This window comes from Sceloporus occidentalis, unplaced genomic scaffold (genome assembly GCF_023333645.1).
Source record: "Sceloporus occidentalis isolate IW3139 unplaced genomic scaffold, rSceOcc1.0.p SCAF_1, whole genome shotgun sequence".
Lineage (NCBI taxonomy): Eukaryota > Metazoa > Chordata > Lepidosauria > Squamata > Phrynosomatidae > Sceloporus > Sceloporus occidentalis.
In genome coordinates, this window is record NW_028316981.1 from 236,265,379 (window position 1) to 236,288,136 (window position 22,758).

Sequence of the window (22,758 nt, forward strand, 5' to 3'; positions counted from 1 at the left end):
TATGTGCTGTCAAGTTGATTCTGGTTTATGATGATCCTAGCATACAGATCTCTTGGCAAAATTTATTCAGGGGAGGTTTCTCATGGCCTTCTTTTGAGACTAAGAAAATATGCTACCTAAGGTCCCTCAGTGGGTTTCCATGGCTGAGGAGGGATTTGAACCCTGGTATCACATAATGCTAATCCAACATTCAAGGCCACTACACAATGCTGGTTCAGTTGCAAACCATCTGATCAAAATTGCTATAACTTTTTTAAAAATTACAGTTGTCTGCAAAAAAATATATATCCAGAATTCTTTCCTGGATGCTGAATATAAACAACTAATATGAAAGCCAATAAAGAACTAATGGGAAGGAAGCACATCCCAGCAACCATCATAGTTTTACCTCACAAAAAATGGCAAGGGATTCAGCCACAAGGAATAGCTCTTATTTCATACAGGAAACACCTGAAGTTGGATATGCAAGATCCCATCATTTAGTCGGTATTAAATAATCTAACAGCCACTTACTGATAGTCCTTATTAACACCAATTAGCATTTTATCTAGGGATACACTGGCCTAAATCCTATTTTAATCTTTCCTAGAGTAGACCTACTGAATCCTTTACATTTCTCTATGTGATGACTCACCACTATGGACTGAATGGATGTACACCAGTTGGGCCTAACTAAGAGGATGCTAGCTAGTAAAAGCACATATACCAGAAGACAAAGCAGGGCCATAGCTGGGAGGGGGGGTGTACTTGGGGTCTGGACCCCCCTTCCGTTAAATAAAATGAATGGTGCATGCCGCCGCACTGCCGCAACCAAGCTCCATTATAATGGCGGCACTTAGTCTGCTACCCCCTTCCCAAAATCCTGGCTACGTCCCTGGACACAGTACTAGTTGATTGCACTCTTTTACCACTCCCGTCAAAACACTGGAACACTCCAGTCAAAACATGGGAATGGCCCACTTCCAACTGCATTTCTGAATGCCCACCTAAGCAAACACAGGGGACTGGTCGAGAACTTCTGTTCTGGATATACTAGTGACGTTATTACTGCTGCTTCTGCAGGTTTACAAGTATTTAAAATGGCAATAGCCATCTACACTTTGAAATGGCACAGTCTGTTGTTTCAGCTCAAAAGCCTAAAGCTTCCTTTTGAATGCATGTGAAGATCTGGCTGAATATGAATACTGTTAATCATAAATGCACTGAGTAACGGCAGACACACTGCATAGTGAACTTAGAACTTTCATGATTCCTCACCGGTCTTCAGCATAAATTCTCAAGGCCATGGTATAAGTTTGTTCCTGGTGAGCCATTTCTGTGAAGATGACCAATCTGCATCTTTTATACAGGTATCAAAGGCACACCATCCACAGCAAAAGAAAGCAAACAGTCCCAAGATTTACAAAGAGCAAAGTGAGGATTGTGCCAAGAAATGTATGTTTTGGACTACAATTCCCCAAATAACCCAACCAAGGATTCTGGAAAGTAAAAAATTGATCTTTTCCAAACTCCGGTTATGCCATTCGAAGTCTAGATTGGGGATTGGATATGGTCCTTTGTAATACATAAACCCAACTCTATAAATTGGACAGAAAAGGCTTTATGGACAATATATTTCAGGGCAGTCAAGAGTGAGGAAAGAATACTAATTCTTATTAACAGTAATATTTGTTTCCAAGAAATGTGGCAAAAAAGGGTGTGTGTGTAATGCTGATTCCTGGAGAACTAAAGGTAACCAGCTCTCAGGATGGTCTCTGTCCAACTTGATCTTCACACAGAAAAAGGCCTCTTATACAATTTCAGCTAGCACATCTTTGCCAGTGTTCCTCACTTAGTCCACTGACACAACATTTGATATCCTTTTTAACCCAACCTAACAAAATGTCTCTTTTCCAACTTGTAAATATGTAAAAGTACATGCTATTTTTATCATGGCCTTTTGCATAGACAGGAAAAAGTCGCTTGCCTGAAGTGACTACCCACACCACAGATCAATTCATGCATTTAACCTTTCCATTTGCAGTCCATTTCCCTGCCAGTGGCCTTACCTGCCTATCAATATTCACAAGGGCTATATGTGAAATGAACCCCCAGAGAGCTCCAAATGTCAAACGGTTTCTTTCTCATCTCCACATACGCTACTGTGCTCAGCTTGCTTGTTAATCAAGCAAAGAAGGATGGATAAGGATGTGGGAAGCCAAGACAGTAAATAAAAATACAACCCTGATATGAAGAAAGGCCAACCAGCAGCCATCTGGCACACAACGAAACACCAAGGCCATAAGACATTTTCATTCTGTTTTGTAGCTTCCATTTTGGGTGGTTGGACTTTATTTATAACCCAAAATGCACTGTCCATATCCAGGCTCATACATCATCTGTGCACCATATGTCTGCCCATTAGCGAAGGCTAAATTTATGGCTAAATTTTTTCCAGTTAGGAAAAAATAAAAGGAAGTTCTAAGATGTAGTGTATCTATATATACAATTCACCACATCTTGCTAAGCTATTAATAAGCTTCCTAGCAATGCTTTTCATCAGCCACCTACTCTAAAGAAGCTGCTGGCAAGAGCTGAAATAAAAATACTAATTGAAAATCCTGGATCACATCACTGTGCAACTAAGCACTGCATCACTTGTGCATTTCACACCAAAACAGCTAGCCTTATGTCACTATCCTTTAGCAACCATTACATTCAACATAACATAATCAAGTCTCTAACCTTCTAGCCTTACTCCAGGTATCACCCCAATATATAGTTTAGAAATAGATGTACAAAAAGTATGTAAAGTTTACATTTCAGGGTGACAATCTGTGGGTCAGAAACAATCTTTTCAGAAAACTGAAGCATAACAGTTGAAAGATCTTGTAGCAAAAGTAAGACTCTGAATTGGAGACATGGTGGCATCTCAATAGCAACATGATAGAAGCATAGGATAGTAATCCTTAGGGATTGAGAAAGAATAGTGGAACAGCAATAGCTAATTGTGATAAAAACAGAACTATAAGACCAATCAGAGCATTATGCCCACAGATTTCATAGAACTGATTCCCAGAGCAATACATTCCAATCTCCTAATTGTAAGCAAATCAGGTATAATATAGCACTGATATGCCATGAGGTACAGAGACAGATACATGGAGCTCTAAGCATAACAGAAGGCTGCAAAACTGCCGCCAGGCTCAAGCATCACACCCCTTTAGCCTGCCACAGAACCAACATACTTCATCTCCCCACTTTGTTGGTGAATCTGGGGTTTGGACCCTCACATTAAACTGAGTGCCTTTTCTATACCTTTATGATACTCTGGCATGTTGAGAGTGGTAAGCCCACCAAACTGGTCCCATTGATTGACATGATCTGGTCCCCTATGTTCAGCTTTCCAGACTTTTCAGCAGGTCCTCCATGCATCATATTGGCAATGATAACTGTAGGCAAGATGGAGCCCCATCCAGACTCTACAATCACCACACCCAGAATTTCCCCCTTCTGCTTCTCAATGAAAACCTGCATTGGGAGAAACAAAGTATGAGAACAGAAGTTATTTCATTGAAAAGGAATATATAAAGTTATTATGTGTACAATAATGGAGTGGAATAAAGCAAGGAAACACAACAGCATTATTACTACGGATTTAAATGACTCCAAATTGCAGCTTTTGTAACATTATTCTTCTAAGTGTAGAGTTTAGCATTTTATTCGGCAAAACCCGCTTCAAACATATGGACTTGTGTTTTTTGAAAAACCCACAAGCTTTCTTGAAAACCCTGTTATATCTACAGAAGTGAAGCTGCTGATTGCATTAACAGTTTATGTTCTTCAGTCACACTGCACTCGTGCAGCATGCCAAATATTTGAAAGCTGTTTCTTAAACAGAGTACATAGCATATGGTAATCAGTCCAGTGCCCATAAATTTAGTCTTATCTGTTCCATCTTTTCAAAAAATTGAGGGGAGGAAAAATATTGCTTTTGGTATCCCTAGAGCTTGAGGATTCTGGATGGCAACCCTTCATGAGGAACTCTATTGACTATTGTCTATATAATTGTTACTAGCACTAGGCTGGCTTGTAAGAGGTGTTATTCAGTCAATGGTATTGTATCTAAAATTGGAACATACATCTTTGCAGTTTTCAGACTTGGAGAAGTGGATCAAGTCATCATTGTACATGTCCTGGGTGTTGAGCAGGTCACTGTATTCCTTCTGGCTCAGGTCTTCTGGATTTATTCCATTGGCTCTCAAGAATTCCTGGTAGGCCACACTAAATGCCTGGCCTATGGACTGTGCAATTAGTTGTGCCTGTAGCAGATGTCAAACAGGGAAAGAAAGAGGAACAAAATCAGATGCACCCAGTTAGTTCAGAATATTAAGTGGAAGCCAGAAAGGGTTGTAACAAGTCCTTTTGAAACAGATATCAATGGAGGGCGGAGGTACTACCACACAATGGTGCATCATGGCTATAGTACATTGAGCAGACTCTTTAGTATAATAGTTGCTAAGTCCCACAACTCAGTAAAAGTCCCTAGAAGAGATCTCAGAAATGGTGGCCTGTTACAGACTGCCAAAATAAAGCTGCTTCGGGTCTCTTTGGAGGTATGCCATTTAAATGATGCATGCATCCTAGGAATCCGGAAGCTGCACCAAAAGCTGCACTCCGGTGCTTAGGAATGGAGTGTGGCTTTGGTGCGACCTCCAGACTCTTAGGACCCCTGCATCATTTAAATAGCATACCTCCAAAGAGACCCGAAGCAGCTTTATTTTGGCAGTCTGTAACAGGCCGTTGTGAATCCCAAACTAGAAACAAGGCTCTAGTCCAAGGCTGGACAACTATGGAAGTCTAGGAGGCTGTATCAGTACCCCAGGAGACCTTGGAGTCTGCACCCACCACCACCACCACCAACAAAAAAATATCATTTATTGCCTCCAAATATCCTCAGGTGGTGTTGAGGCGTTTTCAACCTGGTTTTAGGCTCCCCTGGATCATTTTAGGCCCAGGAGAGCCCTTTGAAAGTAGATTCTAGTGAGAGGGATCATGGAGTTTTTAGGGAGGTCCTACACAGCACAGGTAAGCAGATCTAGGTTTATTGTTTAGGATCCCTGTTAATTCACAGCAGAATCAACAGATCACCTTAACCCACTTTGGTCTTTCACCTGGGATGATCTAGCCTCACCCAACAATACTTGACATTAAAATAAGAAGCAAAACAGCATCCATGGAAGCATTTTACCATCTTCTATCCAATTGCTTCCTTCTGGGTCTACTCATAACTTATCCAGTTATCTTGCTTTTCCTGTCTCAGTTAGTTTTGAAATATGATCCGTGAAATATGAGCTACTACAACCTGTAGAAGGTTAGACTAATCACCAATCTATCTAAGCAAAAGGATCACCTTCTCTCATATTGGGCTCAGTGCAAGAATTAGTCCACTTTTATACGTTCATTGTTTAGTAGCTGCCTCAAATATCCCTGGTGACTGATTCTGGGACAATTCTATGCTCATTTTTAATGCAGAAACAAAAAGCATCCTTACATCCTCAGATTCAAAGACATGGCAGATCATTTTGTACTGCCTCTTCCCATCCTGAGAGGGATGAGATGCCTCCACGTTATCTTGAGAATTAGATCTTGGCATTCGCCTGCGAGCCATCAATACAACTATATTCCCAATGTCTGCAATGTAGGAAATGGTCCTCAGAGGATGGTCCATCATAGTTTCCTAGAGAAGACAAATCCTCATGTTAGTGTTCATTGTCACTGACACACAAGAATTTAATAACAGTTGGCATTCAGAACACACAAAGACTTACGTTTTCCAAATTAAAGGGAATTTTCATCACCTCCTACAAAAGCAAAGAAGAGTAGAAGTTCCCACCTGCCGCACTGTGAATTCTGGCAGTATGAGATCATGATTTTTGGTCGCTTTGCAGAATGTTAGAGTTTATCAGCTTGTCAACTCTGTATGTCTGAATTATACTTCTATCCATATTAACTTTGATATTACTTTTTGATATAGAAAAGAAACATGCTTATTTAAAACTAAAGAAATGAAAATCATTAAAAAATACAGCATTTTATTCTTTCTTAAACTGGCATTTGTTAGAATGACTTTTCATTCTTGCCTTTTTTAATAACAAGCAATTGAAAAAACCTATGTCGACTTATATTGGGAAACAAGCTGTTATGTGGACAAGAGGAAGATACAAAAAATTAAGCAATATTGTTAAGCAATATTGATGATCTCTCTTGTAAATAGTTTGGGGAAATAGTTTATTGCTTCATTTCACTTCTTATAAAGGATCCAAAAGAAATTACCTTATGACAAAATATAAATGGAAATAAACAGGTGTGGGATTCCTCACTGCTTTAATGACATAATTCATTTCCAGTATTTCAGACATGCAGATACTGACATTCACTGACCTGAGTGTCGGCATTGAGCACTTTTATCCTTTGCGTTGAGATGAAGAGGTCAACCTCTGTCATAGGCTGAGATTCACCTTCAGGAGCCTGCAATTAAAGTCAGCTGTAATTAATTGGTGGGGGAGCATTTGAAGAGAAGGTTTAAGTTACACATAAGGTGTTAAATCACAAATCAAAACAGCATTAAGACACAGTCACCAAGTGAGCAGTGCAAAATGTAATATTAGATTGCAGAAGCTATGATAAGCAGAAAGGTATGGAAACTATATACAGGACTGAAATGTGAATTAGAGCCCTGTACTGTACACAAAACTGTGAGACCTCATCCCATTTTTCTGTTCATGTAAACACCATTCTCCCCAGTATGACACTGAAGGTTTTCTTTGCTGTCGACAGAAAGGACTGTACCATCCAGGGCTGTACCTGCCATCTCATGAAAGCTGCTAATCACAACCTTCTTTCAAGCAGGGATGGGTAACACGCAGCCTGCAAGCCTCACATGCCCCTCTCTGAATGTTTTAGTGGCCCCCAGATTCCGCTCACTGGGATTTTTTTCCCTTCAAAAAAGGAGAGCTGCCACTTCTGGAGGGATGAACAGGTTACTCACCTGTAACTGTGGTTCTTCAAGTGGTCATCTGTGCCCTCACACAACTGGGTATTGTGCCTGCGCAGAGACTCCATTCGGAAGCTGAAAAGCTGAGCATATTGGTGGGAGCCCCGCCTACTCCCATGCACTGAGCATGTCCAGTCCCGCCAATCTAGCTCTTCCTTCAGTTCAAATCTGCCGTAAAAACATGGTAGGGACCTGACTGGGGGGAGGTAGGGTGAGATTTGTGTGAGGGCACAGATGACCACTCGAAGAACCACAGTTACAGGTGAGTAACCTGTTCTTCTACTTCGTGGTCTCTGTACCTCGCATAATTGAGTGACTAAAAAGCTAACTTAAGGAGGTGGGAAGGTCACTGCAAAATAGAGGAAAGAACACCATGACCAAAACTGGCATCTCAACGAGATCTGGAATCAAGCCCGTAGTACCAAACAAAAGTGGAAGGCTGAGACCATGTGGCTGCCTTACAGACATCAGGCAGAGGGACATCAGGCAGCCCTGGTTGATTGAGGACGTACACCAACAGGAAGAAGGTATTTGGCCAACTCATAAGCCAAAGAAATAGTCTGAGCAATCCATTTTGAAAATCTCTGTGAAGAAGTAGGGTGGCCCTTCCTGGAACCACCATAACAAACAAACAGCTTGTTGGTCAACCTGAACTCTGCAGAACGTTGAACATAAAAAGCCAAAGCACGGCGAACATCCAGCATGTGCATAGTCTTTTCCAGAGGCATAGATGGATCTAGGTAGAAATTGGGTAGCACAATGTCTTGAGAAAGGTAGAAAGGGGAGACCACCTTCGAGAGAAATGAAATGTCAGGCCTGAGGACCACTTTATTTTTGTGGAAAACAAGACAAGGCTCGTCAAAGTGCAGTGCCATCAGTTCAGAAGCATGTCTGGCTGAAGTAATGGCCACAAGGAAAGACATCTTTAGTGTCAACAGTATCAGAGAGGCTGAACCCAAAGGTTCCTAGGGACTCCTAATTAGCTGCGTAAGCACCAAAGAGAGAGACCATGCCGGGGCCAAAGGAGGCATTGGAGGATAGAGATGATGGAGGCCTTTAAAGAACCTTTTGATAGTCTGTGAAAAGGAGAGCTGATGGCGAACCAGGAGGCTGGTTGGTGACAATGGCAGACAAATAGACTTTGAGGGAGGAGAAGGCCAAACCTTGATCACGAAGGTGTAAAAGGAAGTGTAAGGCTGTAGAAAGACTCACAGGACTGGAGGGTTCAGCTCTAGCTGTAGCAAACTCACAAAAACAATTCCATTTGTAGGAGTAGGATAGTTTAGTACAGTCTTTTCTAGAGGCTGACAAGACCTTGAGCAATTCAGGAGAGTTCAGGGTCTGGTCCTCCAAGCTGTCAGGTGTAGACTGAGGAGGTCTGGATGAAGGACCGCTCCGTGAGAGTGAGACAGAAGGTCTGGCCAACTTGGGAGTTTGAAGTATTGACTCCTGGACAGGTGGAGCAGGGGGGGTGAACCAGAGTTGTCTTGGCCAGAAGAGGACCAGCAGAATTGCATTGGCTCTGTCCCTGGTCATCTTGGTCACAATCTTTGCTACAAGTGGTAGCAGAGGGAAGGCGTAGAGGAAGTCTCGGTTCCAACTGTGTAGGAATGCATTTCCCAGGGAGCCGTATCCCCTGCCTGCCCTGGTGCAGAATTGTGGGCACTGGGCATTGTCCAGGGTGTCAAAGAGGTCCAAGGATGAAGTCCCCCATCAGGTGGAGAGAAGTTGGAAGGCTTGAGCAGACAGTGTCCATTCGTGTTAAAGGACCTTGTCCCTGCAGAGAGTCTTTGCCGGCAAGGTGAATCACCACTGGGTGGATGGAGCGATTATGGCACCAAGTCCAAAGCTGTTGGGCGCTAGATGAAGTAGGACAGAGGAATGTGTGCCATCCTGTTTGTTGATGTAACAGACTGTTGTTGTGTTGACTGTTACCACTTGTACAACTCTGTGAAGAAGATGGGGTTCGAAGGGCCTTGATCGCAGTTCGAGGGCGTTGATGTGCATCTCTCTCTCCGAGGGAGACCAACGACCTTGAACGCAAAGATCTTTGAGGTGAGCACCCAGCCCATTGTAGATGTGTCTGTGGTGACCATTGTAGAAGGTTCTGGGGCCTGGAAGGGCATCCCCTTGAGGTCATTGTCAGGTACGAGCCACCAGAAGAGAGAGTCCTTGACCTGTTGGGGAATGACAAGTCTCTTGGATTGTTTGTCTGTGAGGTGATTGAAGACAGAAAGAAAACATCTTTGGAGGGGCCTGAACCTCAGGCAGGAAAGATAGACCACAGCTGTGGTGGATGCCATGTAGCCTAGAAGCTGCTGAATATCCTTTGCTGTAGGATGGACCTTGGAGAGGACCAGACAGAGATGATCCCAGAGGGAGTCTGCCCTTCTGATAGGCAGTTAGGCACGTGCCATGATAAGAGTCTAGAGATGTACCTAGATATTCTATCACTCTGACTGGTTGAAGGATAGACTTGATGGGACTGATGGTGAGGCCCAAGTTGGTGATGAGAGACAAAGTTGTTGGGGCGTAGAGAGACGCACTGTGTCCACTACGACCATGTGCAGAGTTGATCCACGCAGGCAGGATGCCACGAGAAGGCTCTTGGAGAGACGTCTGCAAAGGCTTCAGACTTGAGCTCCCGGCTTGAAGAAATAACACTGCTGGACAGCAAGGCTCTCCATCAAACAAGAGGGCTTTAATCACTTGTTGCAAGCTATTTACAGGATAGCACAGAGTACCAAACAGTCGTTTTGGATACTCACAGCTCTATATACAAACAAAGTGCTTCCTTCGCCAGTCACAACCACCCAACAATGTCACCTTCTCCCTTTTATAGGCGGTCTTCTGTGAAGTCATGTGATAGACATGCCACCAATGAAACTTTGCTGGTTTCATCCCCAGGGCAGGTTGCATCATACCATATCCCATGTTGCACCCCTTGACTGACTTCACCTGCTGTGCATGTTGCATCAGATGTCCCATGATGCACAGCTCCCAAATGCTGACTCATGCAGACCTGCCACTTGAACTGTTGTAACCTCTGCTGCAGTTCCACCTAGTGGCCACATCCATGTCATTTCCAGGCCAAGTGTGCCACATGGTCCTGACAAAAGTGACATGAATGTCTGAACAACTGAGTTCGAGAAGACGACACCAGCAGCCAGTTGTCGAGATATGGAAAAATCATTATTCCCTGTATTCGAAGGGGAGAGATGACTGCTGCCATGCATTTGGTGAACACGCGTGGGGCGGTGGAGAGGCTGAAGGGAAGAATGGTATATTGAAAGAGATCTCCATGGACAGCAAATCAGAGAAATTTGCGGTGTTGTGGTCTGATGCTGATGTGGAAGTACGCATCTTTCAGATCATCAACACAAACCAATCTCCTTGATGGAGGAAGGGGAGAATTGACTGGAGAGTTACCATCTTGAACTTGGGAGGCTTGATGTAAGAGTTGACCCCTCTCAAGTCCAGAATGGGACGAAGCCTACCATCTTGTTTCAGAACTGTGAAGTACCGAGAAAAGAAGCCGTCCAGCCTGCAACTGGGTAGAATGCGTTGGATGGCACCTTTGTCGAGAAGGGAGAAGATCTCTTCCTGGAGAGTAGGGGAAGACGGAGTGGAACAGAAAACACCGCGTGGAGGAATATTTGAGAATCCTATGGCGTAACCCAAACGAATGATGGTAAGGACCCAGGTGTCAGAGGTGATTCAGCACTATTGGTTATAAAAGCTGGATAGTCTGGGTCAGGGAGCAGACAGAGGGAGAGAGAGGATGGATGATGGTGTTGTCGTCTCGGTGGACTTGTCAAAAATGGGACTTAAAAGAGAAAGAAGGTTTCTTCAAAGACTGTTGTTGATTTTGATGTTGTTGTTTTGTTGTGTTGTTTATAGGGTCTTCCTGAAGACTGTTGTGAAGAGACCTTATATTGGGATGAGTTTCTGGAACGTGGTTGAGAATAATAATAAGGTGCTGATCTATTATGCCTTTGGCGTCTCTTGAATTGTTGTTTATTCGTGGTCAACCCAAGGCGTTTACTGGTCAGACGATTTTTGGCCAGAGTGCCAAGAGAGTCGTCTGTATTGGCTGCAAATAGGCCCCTCAACACCAAAAGGAAGGTCTTCAATTTTGTTTCTGGCTTCATCAGTAAGATCTGTGGACCTCAGCCAGGCAAACCTGCGAAGGGCTGTGGCACTGGAAATAATTTTAGCCGAACAGTCGACGGCATGTCTGGCTGAGTGGAGCTGTTGGTTAACCAAAGAGAAGGTCTCAGCATAAAAATCCATAGCTGCAGATTTTTGTTCTTCAGGCAAATAGGGGATGAAGGAAGCCATCTTGTCCCAAAGAAACTTCTGGTAGGCCCCATACAGGCTTGGAGGTTGGCGACCTTGGCATTCAGGGCAGCAGAAGAGTAGAATCTGTGTCCAAAGATGTCCATACATCTGCCATCTTTGTCTACTGGGGCAGAATGAGTCTTGCCTGATGATTTTGTTGTGGATTCCACCACCTGAGAATTGGGTGCAGGATGGGTGAAGAGGTATGGAGCTGTATCCGGCTGAACCTTGAATATGCCTTCAAGTTTCTTAGACGCCAGGGGCACAGAGACAGGTTTGTGCCATGATATGGCCATTACATCAGACAAAGAGGCCAAAAATGGAAGGGTCGCCGGCTGGTTAGGAACAGGCAAAACACCATAAACTGGGTCCCTAGGAGGTTTAGGAGGTTGGTCAATATGGAGACATATGGCCCTGGACATCCTGTTAACAACATCTGAGAAAAGATGAATGTCCTCGACGGGAGACTGAGGCATGGTATCTTCAACTTCTTCTTGAGGAGAAGCTATCACCGGTGATGGAGAGTGAGGGGATAGCTCTGGCTCATATGTGGATTCCTCAGTAGAGTGTAACACTGTAGGTACAGAGAGGGCTACAGATAGAACTACCTGAGGAATTGACAACGGTACCATCGACGTCGAAGGTACAATCAGGATTACTGACAGGATGGACATCACCATCAATGTCAAGGTCGAAGTCAAGACAAGGGTCTCCACTGTAGAGCGAATGAGTGAAGCTGGAGGGTGGGAGACAGTGGCTGTAGTTCTAGGTGGTGGCGACGGGGCACGATAGTGGCCATTATCTCTAAGAGAGTGGGATCGAAAACGATGCTGAGAAGGTGATCGAGAACGACATCGAGGAGGAGAGCAAGAGGAGTGTCAATAGCGAGAAGGGGAGTCATTGTAGAGATTGCGGTGATGATACTGAACTCTATAGGAAGGACAGTAGGATCTGTATGATGAGGGCCATTCTCTCCAATATTCTTCAGCGTGATGACGAGCGACATAGGATCCCGAGGAATGAGGCGAGCTGAATCTGTATCCGTCCCGGTCTTGAGGTGAAGGGGACCTGTGGACTCTGGTCAGTGGCTGCCTTCGAGGAGGTGGAGGTGGAGGCAAAAAGGAGAGTCTGTATGCTCTCAATATAGTTGCCAGGATCTGTGCCGGTAACGTAGCTGGGACAGGAGGCAGAGGAGAGATTGTCGGCGGGACCAGAGTAGTGACAGGTAATGGCATAGGCATAGAGATAGCCATCAACATTGAGTCCAGAGCCAGAGCCCCCGATGCCAAGTCTAAAACAGTGACCAGGATGGGGGAAGGCAAATCATCCGCTGATGTTGAGGCAGGCATGAAGAAAGCCAACGAGGAGTCAAGCTTAGCTGCAGCTAAAGCTAACGATGTCAATGCTGGAGCAGACAATGAAGAGGAGGCTGACGTCGGGGCTGAAATAGTTGAGGGAGCAGCCGCCACCTTAGGTTTAGACTTCTTCCTGGGCTGGTCGTGGGAAGCAGGAGATGAGTCAGGCCTCTTCTTGGCTTTCTGAGGTCTCTGTTGGGAGACAGAGGGGACCTCCTGAGGCAAAGAAGACTCTGAAGAAGATGGTTGCAACATCGAGGCTATCGACGTCGATGTCGCTGATGCAGGAATCGCGGTCGATGTTGAAGTCTACTTTGGGGTAGCATTTGTCGACGTAGAAGGCCTTGAAATTTTGAGAATTCATGGAAGTTTGTGGATGGGAATTCTTCCGAAAGGATCTACAACCAAAGTGGATTTTTGGGCAACAGAGAGTGCTCCCACAAGAAAGATTTAAGTTTGGAGAGAGTCACCGCAGTGAAAGCTCTACAATGGGGGCACCTATCAGAAATATGGGCTTCCCCTAAACAAAAAAGGCATTTAGAATGACCTTTATTGAAAGCAATTTTTCGGTCACATTCAGAGCAATGTTTAAACAGGGTGGCCATAAGAGGCCTAGAAGTGGTGGGCCCATCTGGGCTGGCAACACTTCGCTCTCACAAACAATCAAAATTTTTAGAGGGCTATGCTCAAAAAAGAGGGAGAAAAGACAAAAAGTCTCCCATACAGTAGAAATCTACACAGCTCAAGAGCAAACAGAAGGAGATGTTTCTCTTGCAGTGGACAAAAGAGAACTGAAGGAGGAGCTAGATTGGTGGGACTGGGTATGCTCAGTGCATAGGAGTAGGTGGGGCTCCTGCCAATCTGCTCAGCTTTTCAGCTTCTGAATGCAGTCTCTGCGCAGGCGCAATACCCAATTGTATGAGGGACAGAGACCATGAAGAAGAAGGTTATATTCTAGAGAAAAGTACAAGGGCTTTATGTGGCGCACTTCGGTGTCCTCTACTCCAAGCTGGAGACAACTCTCAACAGTTCGGGTTTTGAAAAAGTGTGAAAACAGTATTTTCAAGAAGTGAAGCCCATGGTAGGTTAGTGGGGAAGCAAAATTCAATCCTTTCCAAATTAGAATATGGTTAGCAGATTCAAGCAGAGCCTTGATGGACATGAAACTGTGGTGTTGCATGCTGGAGAGGAAGGTAAGCTTAAAGATACATATGTGCTCACCACTCATTCCCCTAGAAGGATTTTCATATAAAGAAAGCCCTTTCAATGCATTTGTGAAAACCTGCAGACTCATCCTTTTCATTCATATCCTTTGAAAAACACTCCCCTACATTTATTTCAGTATGAGCAACTGAAAGATAGATTTTGGTGGGAAGATTCAGACAAAGAAAGTCACAAGAACTACAAAAAGATATATCAGCCCTTGCCTCCCCCACCCAAAACATTTCAGTCACTGGAAAGAATCAAAAATTAACAATGCAGTTCTTGTCATTATTGTCAAATAACAGAATTATAACAGCATTTACTTTCAGGGCCATAGCCATGTTAGTATGAATATCAGCATGCAAAGGGATCTTGTCGCACCTCTGAGACTAACTGTGCAAAAGAAGTTGTGGCATAAGGTTTCATATACTGTATGTGAGGAAGACTAAGTCTATGAAAACTCATGCTACAATGTTTTGGCACAATTAGTCTCAAAGGTACTACAAGATCCCTTAGAATTTAATTTGATATTGAACATCTGTAAGTACAATTCTGTCCAAGAAAAACCCCTGGCCCTTTTTAAAGAGGCACCTCAAATTCTATTCAAATTCCAGATACAGTATCTATGCAGTTAGTAGTCTTAGAATTTAATTGTGTGCATACAATTACACTTTTTTTTTTGCATCCAGCAATCTGAAAAATTCATAAGTCAAATCAAACTACCTCTTAATACAAGGTAAGAGAAAATAAAAATTGCTTTTAAAAGTATGCCATATGATAAAACACTTATCCATTAGCGCTATATTTTGAAGGTACGTCTAGGAATATCCTGTTATTTATTCGGTTGTATCTATTAATTATCCTATCATTCTAATATGAAATGGCTAATGATATGTAACAGAGAAGAGCAAACCAAGCAACTGGTTATCTGAAGTGTCAATTTATATGGTGGTTTAAACAAATTTGAAGAAAAAGCTTGCTGGATACAGATTTTTTTTCAAAAATATGTGAAAATGAAAGGTAGAAGATGAGGAAAAAATGTAAAAAGAAAAAAAAACCCAACAAAAACAGGCAAAACATCAAGCTGATGAGGTTGTACTGCACCTTCTTTCTGCTTTTGGCTAATTTCTGTGCCATCTGCTTAGCATGTAACAAACAGAGATAGGAGAATGGTTAGAGAAGAACTTGCAACTCCAAATCAAGCAGGGATCCTACGTCATCAAGACTGCGACTGTCACCTGGTGAATTTTTAGTTCTGTTTTATATTTAAAAGGCTACACAGTAGATTATGTTTTGTAAAGTAAGCCTGTACAGACATACAGATTGAGACAGACATAAAAAAAGGAAAACATTTTGCCCATTAATGAGTACTTTAAAAAAAAGAAGACTTCCTTCAATTTAAAGGTGATTGTGCTATCAGAAGAAGGATTATTCTATTAATGTAAACCCAGACAATTTTTGACCTCCAGCTGTTGTTGGGCTGCATCTCCTGGTATCCCTTACCACTGACCTACCCACCTGGCTAGGACTGAAGGAAGCTGCCACCCAACAACTCTTGAGGGTCACAAGTTGCTCCTATGGGATGCATTTGTCTGTTGCTACACTGCTGTTGTATAAGAAATACCACCTGTTAATTCAGAGGAAATGAAAAGAGCAATTGAGCCCTAATATTTTGATATTTCCCATCCTATCCTAAGCATATTATACAGAAATAAGTGTTATAAAGATAATTAGGCTTTATTTAAGTGCAGGCTACTTGAAACATCCTCAGCCAGGTGGTTTGCCATATAGATCCTCTTCCCATTGCAAGGAGAATCTCAATACATTACTACTTCCACAAAGCTGCAGAACTATTTCATATGGAAGATGGTAGTGTGTATGACCATGGACAACTGTCTACTGTTCCTGCTGTCTGGTATAAATAGCTACCAAGTACCTGAGTTGAAAGAAAGAGATTTTTTTACAGACGAGAGCTCGTATTTTGCTTTCAACTATACAAAAGCACCAGCAGAAACAATGCACACAGCACTAGTCCTTACTTAAAACCAGAACACAAATGTCTTCTGTGGGACCATTTTCTAAACGAGGACATTGTTACAAGCCAAAACACCAAATAAAACCCTAACTCTTACCCAAGTCTCTGTGTTAAACTGCCTGGAGATCAAGATATTATTCTAAATAGTAGGAGGTATACAGAATACAAATATTAACACAAGCCTATATCTTGACCATTGGTAAACACAAAGCTTTTTTAAAATCCCTATAATCAAGAATGTTTTCCTGAGCTTCAAGAAAGTGTTAACAAAAAGAAGTCATGCAGTAATTACAGGGAGAAATGCTATACAAGGGTGAGATATAAACATGTTTAATAAAAACAAAGCAGAGTATTTTAGCTAGAACTGGATATTTCTAGTCTCTTGCCCATCAGCCACTGAAACCAGTCAAAACATCAACTGATCTGCTTAAGCTAAATTCCAAATCAACCAGTTGTTAAGTACTTTATTTATCTAGAAAAAGATTATTAAGGGCTGATGATAGTCTCTCACAAGAAAGGTGAGGCATAGCACAAGAGAGATGACTGAAAAAGTAGACAGGCTTGCCATGAAGGGAAAACAGTAATGTAGCTCCAGAGGGAACTATTTTAAAGAGGATGTTTTAATGTATACGTTGCTGCTCTATTCACAACTTTTGTGCAGAGCGTTTCTGAAATGCATACAGTTAACACAAAGAGAAATGTTCCCTCATTAACATCAAGAGAGGGGTCACACTGATGTTCAGGGGTTCTTCCATTCAAAGTGGATAATAAGGCAGGGTAAGATTTTTTTTCTTCTTCTGATGTACACAACCCTCATTTTATACAATGAGAATATTTTCTGGTATCTCAAAGCGAACAAAAACTTCAAGAGGGACTAGGGAACAAAATCTCTCAGGGCAAAATTAAATTATTAGCCCCAACAAGCCTATGTTTGGGACTTGTATAATCAACACTTATATAAGTCCTATTGACTCAATGGGCCTGGTAATTTGATTTTAGGCTCTGGAATTCACCTCCACTTAGGGACTCAGATCACTGAAATTACTGATATTGTCACAACAATCCTGCTAGTTCACCAGCCATTCCCACCAGGAACTGCTGCAGGGTAGTTGATGAAGAATCTGCTGCAAAGAAAATGATGATGACACGAATCTTGATTTCAAAATGTAGGGATACAAGATATTTGCATCATTTCATCTTATTCAGGGGCTGCAGAAACTTAACTAAGGTATGAACTAAAAAATAAATAATAGCAAAATTATTTCTAAGTGGGCGATTGGGACATTTCTGTTGAACTGTTCTTGAAACAAAATACTTGCATGTTTAAACAATGGATTCATTTTACTGTTATGGCATACTGTCCATACTTCTGCGAATATTGCACAATTTTATATAAGATGGATTTCTGTGAAAGAGATCAAAGTAACATTCCCACTGAAATCAATGAGGCTTAATAATGATTGTTTCCTGTAACCAAGTACTTAATTGGCCATGAGAAAAACATTCAGTAAAATTACTTCTTAAAAAGTTGTTCTGTGCCTTCAAATTGTTTGTGACTTATGGCAACCGTAAGATGACCCTATCACAGGGTTTCTTGGCAAAATTTATTCAGGCAGAGGATGCCTTTGCCTTCCTCTGAGACTGAGGGAATGTGACTTACCCAAGGACACCCAGTGAGTGTTCATAATCAAGTGGTGATTCAACCCATGTTCTCCAGAGTCAGTCCAACATTCAGACCACGCCACACTGCCCCTTTTCTTAAAATGAAGATTAAATATTTCACTGCAGTTGGCTCTCCACATTTGTGGCTTTTACTTTTGCAGTTTTGGTTATTTATGATTTTGATTAATATGTTCTTTATAGAAATCTCTAGTCCTCCAGCACAGCACAGATGTTGACCATAGAGTTGTGCTGGAGAACCTAGACGTTCCTAGAGAAAACACTTCTCTAGGCATTTGTAGATCCTCCAGCATGATTCTATGATCAACCTTTGGCAGATGTTGACCATAGAGTTGCACTGGAGGACCTGGAGATTCCTAGAGAAGTGTTCTCTTAGGTAAAAGAAAACAGTGTGTTTTTTATTTGTGGTTTTCCCACATTAATGGGGGTCCTTCACCTCTAATCCTGGCAAACGTGGGGGAACCACAGTACTACCATCCCAGATACACATAATTTGTTACTCTTTTTTTATATTATCTTTATTGGGTTTTATACAGGTTTAAAACAAACATATCAAACATATAATCCTGACAAACAAATACAAACAACATAAAACATGTCATTACCATTAACTAAAATCTAGCTTCTGAGTATCACAATCTTAAACTGAGCGATTAAGGATATAGCTTCATGAATGTAATATCCCATTAGTCTGTTTTCCTATATTTTCTTCTAGATTTATGTATAAGCATATCTATATATGAATTTATATAATACTACTTGGGGTTTGGCTCCAAGATCCCCCGTGGATAACAAAATCCATGGATGCTCAAGTCCCATTAAATATAATGACATAGCAAAATGGTGTCCCTTATAAAAAATGGAAAATCAAGGTTTGATATTTGAAATCTATACTTTTTAAAAACATTTTCAAACCGTGGATGCTTGAATCCATGTATTAAAAAATCTGTGTATAAGAAGGGCCAACTGTACCTTATTTTGAAGCAGCCTCATATCTTCTAAAATGTAATTTCATCAGAAACACGTTGGAATGAGGCCTTAATTAGTCTGTCTGTCTGTCTCTCTCTCTCTCACACACACACACAAGTATATGCATGCCCATGAATTAACTTATGACAATCAACTAGTGATCCACAGACAGTTGGGAGTCTTATGCCAGATGTAATTATACTCAGTTCACTTGGCCTCAATGTACACAACATAAGCCATTGCAACACACTCTTCTAAGGTTGCTTTAGGTGTGGTGATGCAATTAGCAGTTGTCCTACCATTACTAAGGGTGTGTGTTTAGATTGGCTGTTGGGAAAGATTTATCTTGCAAGTGGTTCCTATACAAAATACACACTCCTGCAACCAAATGGCCCTGTATTATAAATGGTCCCCACATCTTTCCAATAACACAATTATGCAGTGGCTACTTGAAACATCCTCAGCCAGGTGGTTTGCCATATAGATCCTCTTCCCATTGCAAGGAGAATCTCAATACATTACTACTTCCACAAAGCTGCAGAACTATTTCATATGGAAGATGGTAGTGTGTATGACCATGGACAACTGTCTACTGTTCCTGCTGTCTGGTATAAATAGCTACCAAGTACCTGAGTTGAAAGAAAGAGATTTTTTTACAGACGAGAGCTCGTATTTTGCTTTCAACTATACAAAAGCACCAGCAGAAACAATGCACACAGCACTAGTCCTTACTTAAAACCAGAACACAAATGTCTTCTGTGGGACCATTTTCTAAACGAGGACATTGTTACAAGCCAAAACACCAAATAAAACCCTAACTCTTACCCAAGTCTCTGTGTTAAACTGCCTGGAGATCAAGATATTATTCTAAATAGTAGGAGGTATACAGAATACAAATATTAACACAAGCCTATATCTTGACCATTGGTAAACACAAAGCTTTTTTAAAATCCCTATAATCAAGAATGTTTTCCTGAGCTTCAAGAAAGTGTTAACAAAAAGAAGTCATGCAGTAATTACAGGGAGAAATGCTATACAAGGGTGAGATATAAACATGTTTAATAAAAACAAAGCAGAGTATTTTAGCTAGAACTGGATATTTCTAGTCTCTTGCCCATCAGCCACTGAAACCAGTCAAAACATCAACTGATCTGCTTAAGCTAAATTCCAAATCAACCAGTTGTTAAGTACTTTATTTATCTAGAAAAAGATTATTAAGGGCTGATGATAGTCTCTCACAAGAAAGGTGAGGCATAGCACAAGAGAGATGACTGAAAAAGTAGACAGGCTTGCCATGAAGGGAAAACAGTAATGTAGCTCCAGAGGGAACTATTTTAAAGAGGATGTTTTAATGTATACGTTGCTGCTCTATTCACAACTTTTGTGCAGAGCGTTTCTGAAATGCATACAGTTAACACAAAGAGAAATGTTCCCTCATTAACATCAAGAGAGGGGTCACACTGATGTTCAGGGGTTCTTCCATTCAAAGTGGATAATAAGGCAGGGTAAGATTTTTTTTCTTCTTCTGATGTACACAACCCTCATTTTATACAATGAGAATATTTTCTGGTATCTCAAAGCGAACAAAAACTTCAAGAGGGACTAGGGAACAAAATCTCTCAGGGCAAAATTAAATTATTAGCCCCAACAAGCCTATGTTTGGGACTTGTATAATCAACACTTATATAAGTCCTATTGACTCAATGGGCCTGGTAATTTGATTTTAGGCTCTGGAATTCACCTCCACTTAGGGACTCAGATCACTGAAATTACTGATATTGTCACAACAATCCTGCTAGTTCACCAGCCATTCCCACCAGGAACTGCTGCAGGGTAGTTGATGAAGAATCTGCTGCAAAGAAAATGATGATGACACGAATCTTGATTTCAAAATGTAGGGATACAAGATATTTGCATCATTTCATCTTATTCAGGGGCTGCAGAAACTTAACTAAGGTATGAACTAAAAAATAAATAATAGCAAAATTATTTCTAAGTGGGCGATTGGGACATTTCTGTTGAACTGTTCTTGAAACAAAATACTTGCATGTTTAAACAATGGATTCATTTTACTGTTATGGCATACTGTCCATACTTCTGCGAATATTGCACAATTTTATATAAGATGGATTTCTGTGAAAGAGATCAAAGTAACATTCCCACTGAAATCAATGAGGCTTAATAATGATTGTTTCCTGTAACCAAGTACTTAATTGGCCATGAGAAAAACATTCAGTAAAATTACTTCTTAAAAAGTTGTTCTGTGCCTTCAAATTGTTTGTGACTTATGGCAACCGTAAGATGACCCTATCACAGGGTTTCTTGGCAAAATTTATTCAGGCAGAGGATGCCTTTGCCTTCCTCTGAGACTGAGGGAATGTGACTTACCCAAGGACACCCAGTGAGTGTTCATAATCAAGTGGTGATTCAACCCATGTTCTCCAGAGTCAGTCCAACATTCAGACCACGCCACACTGCCCCTTTTCTTAAAATGAAGATTAAATATTTCACTGCAGTTGGCTCTCCACATTTGTGGCTTTTACTTTTGCAGTTTTGGTTATTTATGATTTTGATTAATATGTTCTTTATAGAAATCTCTAGTCCTCCAGCACAGCACAGATGTTGACCATAGAGTTGTGCTGGAGAACCTAGACGTTCCTAGAGAAAACACTTCTCTAGGCATTTGTAGATCCTCCAGCATGATTCTATGATCAACCTTTGGCAGATGTTGACCATAGAGTTGCACTGGAGGACCTGGAGATTCCTAGAGAAGTGTTCTCTTAGGTAAAAGAAAACAGTGTGTTTTTTATTTGTGGTTTTCCCACATTAATGGGGGTCCTTCACCTCTAATCCTGGCAAACGTGGGGGAACCACAGTACTACCATCCCAGATACACATAATTTGTTACTCTTTTTTTATATTATCTTTATTGGGTTTTATACAGGTTTAAAACAAACATATCAAACATATAATCCTGACAAACAAATACAAACAACATAAAACATGTCATTACCATTAACTAAAATCTAGCTTCTGAGTATCACAATCTTAAACTGAGCGATTAAGGATATAGCTTCATGAATGTAATATCCCATTAGTCTGTTTTCCTATATTTTCTTCTAGATTTATGTATAAGCATATCTATATATGAATTTATATAATACTACTTGGGGTTTGGCTCCAAGATCCCCCGTGGATAACAAAATCCATGGATGCTCAAGTCCCATTAAATATAATGACATAGCAAAATGGTGTCCCTTATAAAAAATGGAAAATCAAGGTTTGATATTTGAAATCTATACTTTTTAAAAACATTTTCAAACCGTGGATGCTTGAATCCATGTATTAAAAAATCTGTGTATAAGAAGGGCCAACTGTACCTTATTTTGAAGCAGCCTCATATCTTCTAAAATGTAATTTCATCAGAAACACGTTGGAATGAGGCCTTAATTAGTCTGTCTGTCTGTCTCTCTCTCTCTCACACACACACACAAGTATATGCATGCCCATGAATTAACTTATGACAATCAACTAGTGATCCACAGACAGTTGGGAGTCTTATGCCAGATGTAATTATACTCAGTTCACTTGGCCTCAATGTACACAACATAAGCCATTGCAACACACTCTTCTAAGGTTGCTTTAGGTGTGGTGATGCAATTAGCAGTTGTCCTACCATTACTAAGGGTGTGTGTTTAGATTGGCTGTTGGGAAAGATTTATCTTGCAAGTGGTTCCTATACAAAATACACACTCCTGCAACCAAATGGCCCTGTATTATAAATGGTCCCCACATCTTTCCAATAACACAATTATGCAGTGGCCACAAGGTGCCAGATCTTGATAATACTAAGGTAACGTTTTCTTGCATCACTGACAAGACCTTTAAGGCAAATGCCTGCCACCACAGACTCTGTCAGCTCATTTGTGAATCACAGCACAAATCAGGAGCCAAGATAAATATAACCATTGAATTATTTGTAAACTCTGTAGACCATCATGAAATATGTTTCCTAGGGATATATTGTGTAAAGTATCATTTTCATTTTAAAAAGCTTATTTTTTAAAATACACCTAAGTCTGTACTTTTTATAAACCCTGGATTTATCAGATATCTACTAGAAAATACATAAATTTTAA

At 41.2% G+C, this 22,758-nt stretch overlaps 1 protein-coding gene across 10 annotated transcripts in view; it reads right to left on the bottom strand.

Annotated features, from left to right (window-relative positions):
* LOC149323640 (amyloid-beta A4 precursor protein-binding family A member 1-like) overlaps positions 1 to 22,758 on the bottom strand; it is a 120,199-nt gene that overhangs the window by 11,593 nt on the left and 85,848 nt on the right. For 7 of the 10 annotated variants that reach the window (XM_089490495.1, XM_089490435.1, XM_089490501.1 and 4 more), the window contains exons 6-11: positions 15,040 to 15,072; positions 6,424 to 6,510; positions 5,811 to 5,843; positions 5,534 to 5,719; positions 4,122 to 4,301; positions 3,298 to 3,510 (exon numbers count right to left, since the gene is read on the bottom strand). In XM_089490495.1, coding sequence (XP_089346621.1) covers positions 3,298 to 3,510; positions 4,122 to 4,301; positions 5,534 to 5,719; positions 5,811 to 5,843; positions 6,424 to 6,510; positions 15,040 to 15,072 — 732 coding nt within the window. The remainder of the gene's footprint in view (positions 1 to 3,297; positions 3,511 to 4,121; positions 4,302 to 5,533; positions 5,720 to 5,810; positions 5,844 to 6,423; positions 6,511 to 15,039; positions 15,073 to 22,758) is intronic. The other 3 variants (XM_089490478.1, XM_089490476.1, XM_089490486.1) reach the window with 3 other exon arrangements.